This window comes from Cavia porcellus, unplaced genomic scaffold (assembly GCF_034190915.1).
Source record: "Cavia porcellus strain 051 isolate PalLab524CR breed Dunkin Hartley unplaced genomic scaffold, mCavPor4.1 scaffold_49, whole genome shotgun sequence".
NCBI lineage: Eukaryota > Metazoa > Chordata > Mammalia > Rodentia > Caviidae > Cavia > Cavia porcellus.
The window spans coordinates 4071269-4083871 of record NW_026947532.1 but is presented as its reverse complement, the minus strand read 5'-3'; the positions used below and the strand labels follow the sequence as shown (position 1 = coordinate 4083871).

The following is a 12603-nucleotide window of genomic DNA, read 5'->3' as shown; positions in this document are numbered from 1 at the left end:
GCAAGTAGCCAGGTGTGGTGGCTCTCACTTGTAATCCCGGCACTCCGGAGGATTAGGCAGGAGGATCGTTGAAAATCTAAGACTAGCCTGGGCTACAAAGTGAGCCCGAGGCCAGCCCAAACTGCATAGTGAGACCCTGTCTCAAAAAGACCAAAAAAAAAAAAAAAAAAAAAAAAAAAAACCACACACACACATAATAGCAAGTGCCAGAACGCACCCCCACACACAATGGGTTCCAAGTAAAAAACCTCTGTCCTACAGCGAGTAATTCCACCACAGCAGTGCCTTCCACCGAGGCCCTTGCAATAATATAGCCAGCTGATCTGAATTTGAATCCTGTGTCAACTTGCTGCAGGACGGTCAGAACTCACGACCACGTGCCTGCAACGCAGGCGCTTATGCTGCTGAGCTAAATCCCCAGCCCCTATTACAGAATTTTCTTGACTTCCCTCTGCTCCCTATGTTAACTCCTAGGCGCGTAGGAAGGCTTGAAGGTTAAACGCGATACATCTAGTGTTTGGTGCAAAACGACAGTCTCTTGCGTCCAGAAGTAGCCACGGCTCTTGCTTTGGAAATGATTACCTTGCGAGGAGTAAACAAAGCAGGCCATTGGTGTCTCAGCCTGAACACTTGCAGCCTGTCCTTGTTCATAGGTCTCAGGGTGAGACCTACTTTACCCATTTCCTACAGTTCCCGGCTCCCTACAAAACCCAAAGCCTCTTCCAAAAGCTATCGGATTAAAGTATTTGTTAAGTTCCTAACATCTCTGTGTCGAAAGCCATTAATAGCCTGCACCTAACCGTTACATTACAGTGAGGCTTCCAGGTAACTAGCGAGGAGCACTTAAGCACGCGCTGCTAAACAAACGAAACTAACAAGAACCCGTCCCAGCTGGGCGGCTCCACGGTACTACAGAGCGCAGGCGCACCGGCTCCTCGGGCACGCCCCCTTCTTGGGCGGACCAATAGGAGCCCGTGGCCAAGAGAGCGCGCAATTTCGGAAGACTTGAAGCTTCCCTTCCCTAGTTCCCCCGACGGGGAGTTCTGACGTCACCAAAGCGCGCCGGAAGTACGTGTTGGCCGCGCGCGCTGCTAGGGCCGAGGGGACCAGATAGGCTTCGGAGAGGCCTGGGTTTTGTGGGCAAGGCCGCGGCCGGCAGCGGCCTCTGCTTCCATAAAGCACGGCGTGATGGGAGACGAGATGGATGCCATGATTCCGGAGCGAGAGATGAAGGTCAGGGACTGGCGGGGGCCTCTCTTTCTTCCTTAGACTTGGTGTCCCGCCTGAGTCCCACGGAACCGCGGAGCGCGGGTGGCGGCTGCCCCGCCTCTTGCTTGAACCATTTACTGCGTAGTGAGCTGTCGCCCACGCAGCTCTCCGCGGTTCCCCTGGCGGGAACGCGGCCCCGAATGCAGTTTCCCCGTCCCTCGGTGGTCGCGGGCTCGCCTCTTGAGTTACCCTAGCTCTCTGCGTACGGTAGCCACAGCAGGAGTGATAACCGAGCGTTATCCTAGGAAGTGGTCGTTACTAGGAGCAAATGGAAGCCCTGAAAGTGATTCACCCTAAGTCGCGTTTAACAGGAAGGCTAGTAGTCTCGCTGGTATAAGGCTGTTTCTCATCCTGATTGTGCTCCTTCTGTAAGGTGACCCAGACTTCCCTGAGGTAGAACCAGAAAGGGTCATTCGATTTCCAGAACATGTAGCTGATTGGACTAGGAGCGTGATCTTCGTCCCGGAAATTAGTGTAAAGTTTGGAAACCAAAGGAAAGATTACTGATGGCAACATGAGACAACTCCTAGGATGGCGCGTTTAATGCTTCTTGTGTATGTTTTGACGCAAGGTCCAGGGAACGAGATTTTTTGGGCAAAAAGCTAAGTGGGAGTAAGTTGCAGGAAGGTGTTAAGCATGTGTGTGAACAGCAGGTCCCTGAAGTGTGTGTTAACGGGATAGTGAGCCACTCCATATTTAGAACAGTGATTCTTTCTTCCTTGAGTATTTCTGCCTGTTTCCAGCCACCCAATGGGCATGTGTTCTGTTCCTCAGAAGCTCCCGGGGGAGAAGGAAGAAAGGCTTTGGAACCAGAGATAGATAGATAGAAGATAATACACTCCCTGTGAGGAGTTATAGGAAGGAGGGGCCGGGGATTTGTCTCAGTGACTTAAGTGCCTGCCTCGCAAGCATGAGGTCGTGAGTTCGATTGCCAGTATAAAAAAAAAAAAAAAAAGTATCTATCATGGTGTTCATGGGACTGAGACCAAATGGGGCAGAGTTGAGGTTACCATGATAAGGATTATAAAAAAACGAAGCCAAGCGTGGTGGTGCATGTCTGTGATCCCAGTACTCTGGAAGGCTGAGGCAGGAGGGTTGGAAGTTTGAACTCAACCTGATCTATTTAGTAAGACCCTGTCTCAAAATAAATGAAGGACTGGGAATGTAGTTCAGTTTGAAAGCCCTGAGTTTAATTCCCTGTATCAAGAAAAAAAAAATGACTATAAAGTTTTTACTCTGCTTCTGTGCAAAATCGTAGTGTGATCTTACCTGGAAAGCTGTGGGAGGTCCTGTGTTGGTTTTGTCTGTTCATTTGTTCCTTCCTTGGGATTGTACTCAGGCGTGCTGAGCTACATCCCTGCTCTTTTTCGTTCAGCTTAATTTTAGTTGTTGTTTTGGAGACAGACTCTGCCAGGCTGGCCTCTCAAACTTGTGATCTTGCTGCCTTAGTCTTAGCTGGCGTTACAGGCATGTACAACCATTTCGGCCAGCTGTATGAGTCTGTGCCCACTGCAGTGCATTGGAAGTAAGAGTATTTCAGCTGACCTTTCAGCAGATATGTATGCAACATAAGATGCAAGGAAGTTATTGTGTGAGATGTGTTAGGGATCCCATGTAAACCCACACAACTCTAGTGTACAAATCTGAAAGCCAGAAAAGCTGTGCTTCTCTTCTTTACACTTTTGGAATGGCAGCACAAATCCTAAACCTTGACCTAAAGATGGGTTTAGAATTGAAGGAGAAGAAAGATCAAACCATATGTAGTACCGTTTGATAAAGTAAAGGGTAGACTTAGGGAACTTTCTTGGCAGATGATGATGTGCATTGGAAAGAGTCTTTGAAAACATACAGATATGTCTGTGGAAGCCTGGGGGAGGGGTAGTGACGGAAGGCCAGGGGAAGCTTCCAGGCCATTCCTGTCTAACAGGAACATGAAGATAAAGGAAATGAAAACTGAAAACAGAGGCACGGCTGGCCGAGGCTGTGGCAGAGATGATGGCTCGCTGTGAAAAGCAACCGTATGTTGTAAGGAGAGGCTGCAGAGCAGGTGTGGAAGCCCTGCCTGGCCTCGCTGCCTGTAGTAAGGGCCTGGACTCGGGTTTGTATTTACAGTCGGAGTTTAACTTTTTCCATGATTCTGGTCACAGATCGAATTGGTCATGAACCAAATCGAATTTCTCTATAAAGTCAACTTTGGGCCCAACCTTTCAGTTTGACTTTAGGAAATGATTTCATAACTCCATCTGCTTGGAGGTGAGGTACCCCTGGATTATTTGTTTGAGACAGGGCCTCGATCTGTAGCTCAGGCTTTCCTCAAACTCAGTCCTCCCTCAGCTTCTGGAGTGCTGGGATTATGGATGGGGATCACTATGCCCATCAGATTCGTATTTCAGGGACCCTCTTAGCAGCTAGTCTCCGTTCAGTAGGCCGAGTGCTCAAGATTAACTGTGTTGTTTTCTGAGACAGAATTTTGAGCAGCTGATAAAAGAAAGCCAGCTCTTAGTATTTGATTATCTTTTTTTTTTCTCTCTCTCTCTCTCTCTCTTTTATTTTTTCTTATTAGTACCGGGGATCGAACTCACAACCGCCTGCTTGCAAGGCAGGTGTTTATGTCGCTGAGCTAAATCTCCAGCCCATTGATTATCTTTTCTCTGGTCATTTCAATATGTATTTGTGAGTACTGCACTGGAAGTTGAAATTTGCAGTGCAGGCGGATGGAGCTTTCAGTATTTATTTATTTAATTTTTTTCGTGTGTGTGTGTGTGTGTGTGTGTGTGTGTGTGTGTGTGTGTTTGACTTTAACTATACAGTTCCAGTTCGGGCTGGCCTTGAACTCACTTTATAGCCAGACTGGACTCACATTTGCAGTGATCCTCCTGCGTCAGTCTCCCAAGTGTTGGGATTACAGGTGTGTACCACCACGCCTGGATACTGTCACTTTTGACTCTTAATTTTTTTTTTTTTGAAATATTTTTGGTTTGTTTGGTTTTTGAGACAGGGTCTTGCTATGCAATCCATGCTGGCCTTGGGCTCACTTTGTAGCCCAGGCTGGTCTCAAACTCAGAACAATCCTCCTGCCTCAGCCTCCCGAGTGCTGGGATTACAGGCATGAGCCACCACACCCAGCCTTTAACTGTAATTTATTAAGTATTACTCTGGTTCGTGAGATAGGAGAGATTATAAATAATAATGTAGCTGTGTGGTGGTTCAGACCATGCAACTAGAAATTCAGAAAAGGAAAAGAAGAGCGTGGGCTACATTAGGCAAGATGGCCTTCGTAGAGTTTTCTTCCCCATTTATTTCATTGAATAACTATTAAGGACTGCTGTGGCAGGCATCACATAAATACAGACTCGCAGACTGCTGCGATAGTGGTTGTTTCAAGGTAACACATTTACTATCTTGGAATTCAGTCCCCCGAGTACAGCAACAGACACGATTTAATCTTCTGCTTTCTTCTAATTGATCTTGCGAAACAGGACTTTCAGTTTAGAGCCCTGAAGAAAGTGAGAATCTTCGACTCCCCTGAGGAGCTGCCCAAAGAGCGCTCTAACCTGCTCGCCATATCCAACAAGTACGGGCTGCTCTTTGCTGGAGGAGCCAGTGGGCTGCAGGTTTTCCCCACTAAAAACCTGCTTATTCAGAACAGACCTGGAGAGGACCCCAATAAAGTAGGTGAGTGCCTCGCTATGTGTTGCAGAGCTGAGAGGGGTTATGCAGATGCGTCCGCCACAGGCAACCACGCTGATGCTGAAGCTGAACCTGGGACTGTTTGGGGCCAGGATGGGCCCCAGGTGATGGGGTTTCCGGGCTGCACACTGGAAGCCCTTCTAGGCTTTCTCTTCGGTCCATTTTACTTCTCTAAAGAGTTGTTCCTCTGAACAGAGAGGAAAGAACTGTTTTTGCTCAGTTGCGCCTGGGCTGTGCTGTTTAAAGTTTTGTCCCATGGCCTTTTCGTTGGCTAAGCAGCGCCGTCCAAACAGCTCTGTACCGTGTGGAGTGGTAGAGTGAAAGTGTTTTCGGCAAGGCCAGCAGCCGCAGGTGTTTGCCTGGTGGGTGGGGAGCAGTCCCTGAGGTCCGTCCCTATCTGTAATGCTCCCCTGGGTATCTGCCTGCAGCAGTTAAGATTTCCTAGCATCGCTGGTTCCAGGGTGCGTGTGTTTGTATAGACTTGAAACTCGATTCGCATTGTTGGGTAAAGGCGTTTGGCTTGGTGCGCAGGGCACACCATTTTTCCTGCTTTGACTTTTTCCTCCCACGTTTCCCTAGTTGATAAGGTCCAAAGCTGGCTTGTTCCCATGAAATTCCCAGTGCATCACCTGGCACTGAGCTGTGACAACCTCACGCTGTCCGTGTGCATGCTATCTGGGGAACACGGCTCCGTCATTGCCTTCCTCGACGTGCGCACGCTGGCCAACGAGGTAAGCGCTGGTGTGGAGTTGCTGCCCGAACGCTTCTTCGCTTTGCACCTAGAGGCTTTCTCTAGAGTAAAATGTGGGCTGGAAAAGAGTCCTGAACTATAGACCCATACCGCACATCTTTGAGAGTGAGCACTTCAAGGAAGAGTTCCTATTTTTTTTTTTTTTTTTGTCTTTTTCCTTTTTATCGGTACCGGGGATCGAACTCACGACTGCCTGCTTGCAAGGCAGGCGTTTATGCCGCTAAGCTAAATCCCCAGCCCCCAAGGAAGAGTTCCTAACTGCCCTCAGCCCGTGTAAATAGGACAACCAGCAGGGATGCCTAGGTGCCCTCCCAGGCCCCAGGTTTTCCTCTGGCCTCCGAGTGCAGTGTTCCCTTCTGGTCAGTGGTTTTTGAATGCGAGTTGTCAATTCTTTCGCGGGTGTTTGTATCATGTCCTTGCTCCTGCCTTCCGAAGCCTCACGTAGCAGATGCAGGTTTCTGCAGCTTCCATTTGGAAAGACAGCCTTCAGGCTTAAGGTTTGCCCGAGGGCCCAGCCCTGTTAAGAAGCAGGAGCAAGAGTTTCACGTTGTGCCACCGCAGTGTGATTATCTTGTATTTATACCTCGCCCTGCCAGGAGTCCTCTGAGCAGCTAGAATAGGGACATTTCTTTTTTTTTGAACACCAAGTGTGTTTATTAGAAAAGAAGAAAGTTATGAAATGTCCTCATATCTTTCCTTAAGAAGTTAGAAATAAAAGACAGAATAAAACCAAAAACAAATAGAAGAAAATAATAAAGATCAGAAAGCACAATCCCTGAAGTGCCGTTTTCCTAGTTCTTTTGAAACGGCTGTAACAAATAGATTGCTGTGGGAGCCAAATCTCTGTTTCATGTTAATGGAAGGATGGACTATGATTTAAGAGGACTTGTGTCTTTGCTGATTTCTTCTGGATACTAAATGTCTGTGCATTTATTAATTATCTTGCTTTTATGTATTTATTTCCAAAGGCTAAGCAGCAGAAGCGGCCGTTTGCCTATCACAAGCTTTCGAAGGATGTAGGAGGCATGGTGATCGATATGAAGTGGAACCCCACTGTCCCTTCCATGGTGGCAGTTTGTCTGGCTGATGGCAGTATTGCTGTCCTGCAAGTCACAGATGCAGTGAAAGTGTGTGCCACGCTTCCTCCCTCGGTGGCAGTAACATCCGGTGGGTAATAAAGGCTCTCGCTCCATAACGTACAGTAATGGTGACCTATTTAAAAATTAATCCCTGCAAGTTAAAGTGGATGGTTTGTGTGTGTGTGTGTGTGTGTGTGTGTGTGTGTGTGTTTAGATTGGAAATGGAGAGTATTCTTTATTTCTACAGTTAATGTCCTTGAAGTCAAACAGCATACATGAATTAATTTGAATGCCCTTGTGGTATGGGGAAATAAATACTTTGGTCAGCTGGTTTAGAACTGTGTGTCTGAGAATAATTGCTTTTGGACCTAAAAGTTGTCCTAAAATCTTTCATACCTTCGTGGGAAAGCAGTAGCAGTAATAGATGGGGGCAGGAGAGTGGTTTCTTGGTATTTGAAAGTTTTCCGTGTTGGGCTTTTCTCACTTGAAGACTGGTGTTCTGTGCTCCATGCACAGCATGGTGCTGGGCAGCGCAGTGCTGAGCAGCACGCAGAGCTGGGTTCAGTGGCTCCAGGAGGTCCTGACTGCCCGGCCTGGTTAAAGTGCTCACACTGGTTTTAGCCTGTTGGGCACGGTGACCCCACGGTCCTCTGTGGACTAACAGAGAAACAGCCGCGGTGACTGCACGGCTCTCGCGTGCTCCTCTTGGCACTGACCACCGGCACCCGAGACTAACTGGGGCACTCTCTTCCTGCCCAGTGTGCTGGAGCCCCAAGGGAAAGCAGCTGGCGGTGGGCAAGCAGGACGGAACCGTGGTCCAGTACCTTCCGGTAAGTTCTCGCCTTCACCTTCAGCACTTCTGTTCCTGAAGTCCCCTACTGACCTGGTTGCTGTCTTCATTAAGAAGTGGTTTATCTGAGGTGCGCACACCTGGAATTGCAGCACTTAGGAGGCTGAGGCAGGAGGGTTGCTGTGGGGCTGGTGCCAGCCTGGGCTACATAGCAAGACTTCATCTCAAAAGGAACCAAACCAGAACAAAACAGTAGTTTATCTGAGTTCAGGTCCTCCTACTGCCCCCCAAAATATATATAAACGTATATGTTATATATACATATATTTTATATATATATAAATATAGTATAGGGTAGTATAATGATAACTTTGCTCATTGTAACCAATCTCCCAGCACATGAAGAGGAGAGACGTCTTCCTCCCTCCTCTCATCCTCCTCCCAGAGGCGCCCCGCCATGCTCTCTAGCAGGGCCCTTGCACACTTTCCTCAGTGTCTCTACAATGGGCTTCCACCCACACAGTGGCTGCCCCCTTTGCATCTCCAGTCCCTGCTGCTGAGCAGAGCTCAAGGGGAAGGAGGTGATGGAGGAAGCCGTTGCCACACGCAGACACCCTCTGGGCTATGCCAGGGTCCCTGTGAAAGGGAGGCCACCTCCCCAGGCTCACTCTCGACACCGCGGGTCACAAAGAAAGCAGCAGGTGCTGTTGTCACATGTGTGCTCTGTGGCCCAGAGCCTGTGACATTCCGGAGAGAGAGTGTTCACACATTCTCCCAAAGAGTTCATACATAGGCAGGACTGCCCCTGGGGTAGACAGGCTTTTCTCTTGGGTCAGTCTCTGACTAGGGAGTGGAACGGGCAGCTTCCAGGGGAACACTGGGATCTACCCAGTCTCACCAACACTTTCAAACCTCTGCAGACTTTACAAGAAAAAAAGGTGATTCCCTGTCCTCCGTTTTACGAGGCGGATCATCCGGTGAGAGGTAAGGCTGCTCCTCTTAGCATGATAGCCCTGCACACTGATGTCAGTGTCCCCTCTACACCGTGCCCCTGCCCAGCGCAGCTGTGGGCCGTGGGGTGATGACCCTGTCTGAGATCCCAAGTCTCTGGGTGTGCGGCTCGAAGCAGTCCCAGCTCTGCCAGAGTTCTGCAATCTGCCCTGGACAGAGGGGAAGCGGCCGCCTGGGATGCATGTGGCTATGGGTCTGTGAATTGTGTTGTGGGTGAAAGCTGGACCTTGGCTAGCGGGTCCTGGCGGCAGTGGGCAATTCTGCCGGGCTGGGAGCTGAGCAGGTGCACTGTGTGATTGCAGTGCTGGACGTGCTGTGGATCGGGACCTACGTCTTCACCATCGTCTATGCTGCGGCAGATGGGACCTTGGAGACGTCTCCGGAGGTGGTGATGGCACTGCTTCCGGTACGAGTGTGGGGATGGGGGGCTGGTTTGCTGGGGGCTGGTTTCAGTGCTGTATCAGGGGTCTGGGGACCAAAATGAGGGCATCCACTAGAGAGGCACCCAGCTTTAGCCATGAGGTGGAAGAGTATGATGAAACTTGCTGTTCCTCAGCTGTGCTGACTGAATCTTGGTTAGCTGGATAAGAAATTAAATCTTGTTTATTTATTCATTTATTGTTGTCTTTAAAACGGTCTGGATCTTGTAGCCCAGAGTGACAGGACAGGGTCTGAGGACACCGGCGTTGGCCAGCCTTTCTGTGCCCTGCGCTCCTCAATCCACCTGTCCATCTCCTCAGTGTATTTGGATGGATCTTGAGTGAACAGTCTCCATAATTGAAAGAACTGATTTTTAAGGTTAACTGTGGGATGCAAGGAAAATGCACACGAGATGTTTTTCTCTCTCTGCTGCTTGTAGAAAAAGGAAGAGAAGCACCCGGAGGTCTTCGTGAATTTCATGGAGCCCTGCTACGGCAGCTGTGCAGAGAGGCAGCACCATTACTACCTTAACTACATCGAGGAGTGGTGAGCAGCGCTTTCCTGAGTCACTGTTGGGTCCCCCTGTCCGCCTGGCCACACTCAGCAGCCTTTTCTGTTTCCCCAGTCTTGAAATCTAAAAGGTCCAGTTTCCTCAGTAAGCCCAGTGGTGACTCATGAAAGTACTGGGTTTAATCTTGGTATGGGAGCGCACACCTGCAACCCCAGCACTCGGGCTGAGCCCCAGCCTGTGAGTGTCCGGCCAGTTTCCCTTTGGGAGCTGGGTTGCCTGAAGCACACATTCCTGGAGAGGCTTCTGGGCTTTGGGGTGGGGACTGGTTCTCCCCAAGGGCAACCTTCTTCACTGAGCTGGCAGGGCCTTCCCCGGGCTTCATCCCTGAACTGACGAGCTCTGGTAGACTGTAGACCCCTGCCCTCTGTGGGCTGGGTGGGCGACCTCTCTCCTCCTGGCCACCCGGAGGAAGTCCCAGCTGCCACCCTGGGTCAGAGCTGTCTATGTGTTCCACTCTGGTCCTCTGCTCTTATTCTTTAGGGATCTAGTGCTGGCGGCATCTGCAGCTTCAACGGAAGTCAGCATCCTTGCTCGTCAGAGCGACCAGGTACAATTTTCCTCGTCACTTTTAGGCTGTGAAGCAGTGTATTTTCAAGAAAGTGAGTGAAAGGAATTAACCCCGTGGTGAAAAAGATCAAGATGGGGTCCAGCCGTGATCCCTCCTACCGTGCTTCTGGGCGAGAGGAAAGTCTCAATGACAAAACGCCCCACACCAGACAGCTGCACTGGGAGATGTGGAGTCGTGTGTAGTTCAGGTCCTTAAAATAATGCCCATGAACCAGGCCGAGGCAGGAGGGTCTCTGTGAGATAAAGGGCAGCTGCAGGGGGAGCTGAAGCCCAGCCTGCACTACATAGCAGGGTTCTGTCTCAAACAAACAAACAAAGGTGCCTGTGTTCTCTTGAGACCCGCACAGTCTGCGGAACCAGAACCAGTGCTCACAGGCCTGAGGCTGTTCCCGGGGTGTCTGTTATGCTGTCTATTTTTTGGGGGGGAGGGGTGCCAGAAACTGAACACAGACCTTGCCCTTGCCAGGCAGGTGCTAATCCGTGGCGTTGTATCCCTGGCCCTGTGTTGAACCAGCTGTGTTGTTTTTCCTTTTCATTCACTTGCTCCTTCTACACATCGAGTGGTAGCCCGCCTTGGTTACAGAAGGGCACCATGCAGCTCAGGACACAGAGGGTGGTTAGAAATGCAGGCGCTCCCCACTTGGGATGGGGACACAACCCAGGGCACTTACAGCAGCTGCAAGTGCCCTGAGCCGACCCTGATTTAGCACATGCACCCTGCCAGGTGGCGCGGGTGACAGCACAGTGTGTGTGTGTGTGGAGGACTGTCACTCACCCTGTGCCCTCGGGCCGGCTGTCGCTGCCCAGCATGGTGGCCATGTCTGTCAGGCAGCCTTTGCCAGCAGGAGAGAGACCCAGGTTCCCTGTGCCATGCGTGCCCTCCACTACAGGTGGGCTGAACCATGATAAGTGAACGGCCGCCTACATTTCCTGTCTGACTTTGAAAACCCACGAGAGAGAAAATTGCCTGGCCCAAGTGCCTTCTCTCGCCAGCATCTGCGGGACAGGGTAGGCCAGGAGGGGCAGGCGTGCCCAATACAGAGGGACTGTGTAAGGGAAAAGTGTTCTTTTAAACTCTGCATTGACTTTCAGAGTTTCGTGCGCCCTTCTTCTGAGTGTAAGAGCCAAGTCTTTTTCCTCCCCAAACGCAGGCCCTGTGTCACTTGGCCACCCAGCATTTACCCAGCTCGATCTGGGTAGCTGCATGGGCTGTTGAGGGGGGTTCTCTGCAGTCCGTGGCCAGCTGGATTTACTCCCTACAGCTGTCTTAGGTCAGCTTCACCAACAATTCTCATTAGCACAAGCAGTTCACATATTCACACGTTAAAGTGAGCTTTTGTTTTTACCTTGTTGAAATAATGTCTGTGCATGCATCAAAAAATCAAATAGTAGAGAAAGACATTTAAAAGAACAGATTCATCCACCCTCCCATCCCGCCCCCGTCCATGCAGGGGACAACTTTGTAGATGTTTTCTTACGTTGGCTTCCAGTTCATCCCTGAAGAATAATCTCCTCAGTGCACCCTCATGATCTCAGCCCTCTGGGAGGCTGAGGCAGAAGATCACAAGCTTGAACTCAGCCTGAACAATTTAACAACTTAGGTTGTATCTCAAAAATAAAAAACAAGTCAGGCCTAGTGGCCCATGCCTGCAAGCCCAAGACTTGAGAGGCTGAGGCAGGAGGATTTTTGCAAGTTTGAGACCACCCTGGCTGGAAGCTGAAAGCCAAAGTAAGCTCAAGGCCAGCCTAAACTACATAGTGAGACCTTGTCTCAAAAAGACACACATAAATTTAAAAATAAGAGCCAGGGATTTGGCTCAGCAGCGTAAGTGGCCCACCTTGCAAACTTGAGGTTGTGAGCTTGATCCCTGGTACCAAAAAAAAAAAGCTTTAAAAATAAGTAAATAGAAGGGAGGGGGGATTTAGCTCAGCGGCAAAATGCCTGCCTTGCAAGCAGGCAGTCGTGAGTTCAATCCCTGGTACCAATAAAAACGAAAAAGACAAAAAAAAAAAAAAGAAAGTAGGGCAAGGCTGTAGTCCTGGGCTCAGTCCCCAGTACTGCAGAGCAAATGCAGAACAAGACAAAAGAGCACTTTGATGGTTAGTGGTGATTGGTTTAGACCCATCGACTGGCAGGTGAGGGCTGGTGCTGATCAGCCCCAGTCCCCTCTTCATCAGCAGTTACAGCATTATTTTGTTTCACCTCTTCCTAACTTTGTAAAGCTAAGAGATTTTCTGTTCGTGCCCTGCAGTGGAGGGCTCACATGGCACACTTCCTGTGGCCCCTTTCTGCCGTCCTTTTGCTGTCTGTAATGCCAGGCGGCAGCTGCCCCTTCCCTTGGCCATCGGCTGGGGTCCTCTGCATTCCGCTGTCAAAGCTGAAAGCCGCTTGGCTTGTGCCGGTGTGACTCTGTCTCTCTTGCTCCATGCTAAGCCGGGTGATGTGGGTGCCCTG

General features: G+C 50.0%; 1 protein-coding gene across 2 annotated transcripts in view; it reads left to right on the top strand.

Annotated features, from left to right (window-relative positions):
• Nucleotides 1–1044: 1044 nt before the first annotated feature.
• Nup214 (nucleoporin 214) overlaps nucleotides 1045–12603 on the top strand; it is a 72741-nt gene continuing 61182 nt past the window's right edge. For both annotated transcript variants that reach the window (XM_063244204.1, XM_063244203.1), the window contains exons 1-9: nucleotides 1045–1233; nucleotides 4749–4944; nucleotides 5539–5690; nucleotides 6679–6877; nucleotides 7549–7619; nucleotides 8500–8563; nucleotides 8893–8996; nucleotides 9450–9556; nucleotides 10062–10128. In XM_063244204.1, the coding sequence (XP_063100274.1) occupies nucleotides 1189–1233; nucleotides 4749–4944; nucleotides 5539–5690; nucleotides 6679–6877; nucleotides 7549–7619; nucleotides 8500–8563; nucleotides 8893–8996; nucleotides 9450–9556; nucleotides 10062–10128 (1005 nt within the window). In that variant the 5' untranslated portion in view covers nucleotides 1045–1188. The remainder of the gene's footprint in view (nucleotides 1234–4748; nucleotides 4945–5538; nucleotides 5691–6678; nucleotides 6878–7548; nucleotides 7620–8499; nucleotides 8564–8892; nucleotides 8997–9449; nucleotides 9557–10061; nucleotides 10129–12603) is intronic.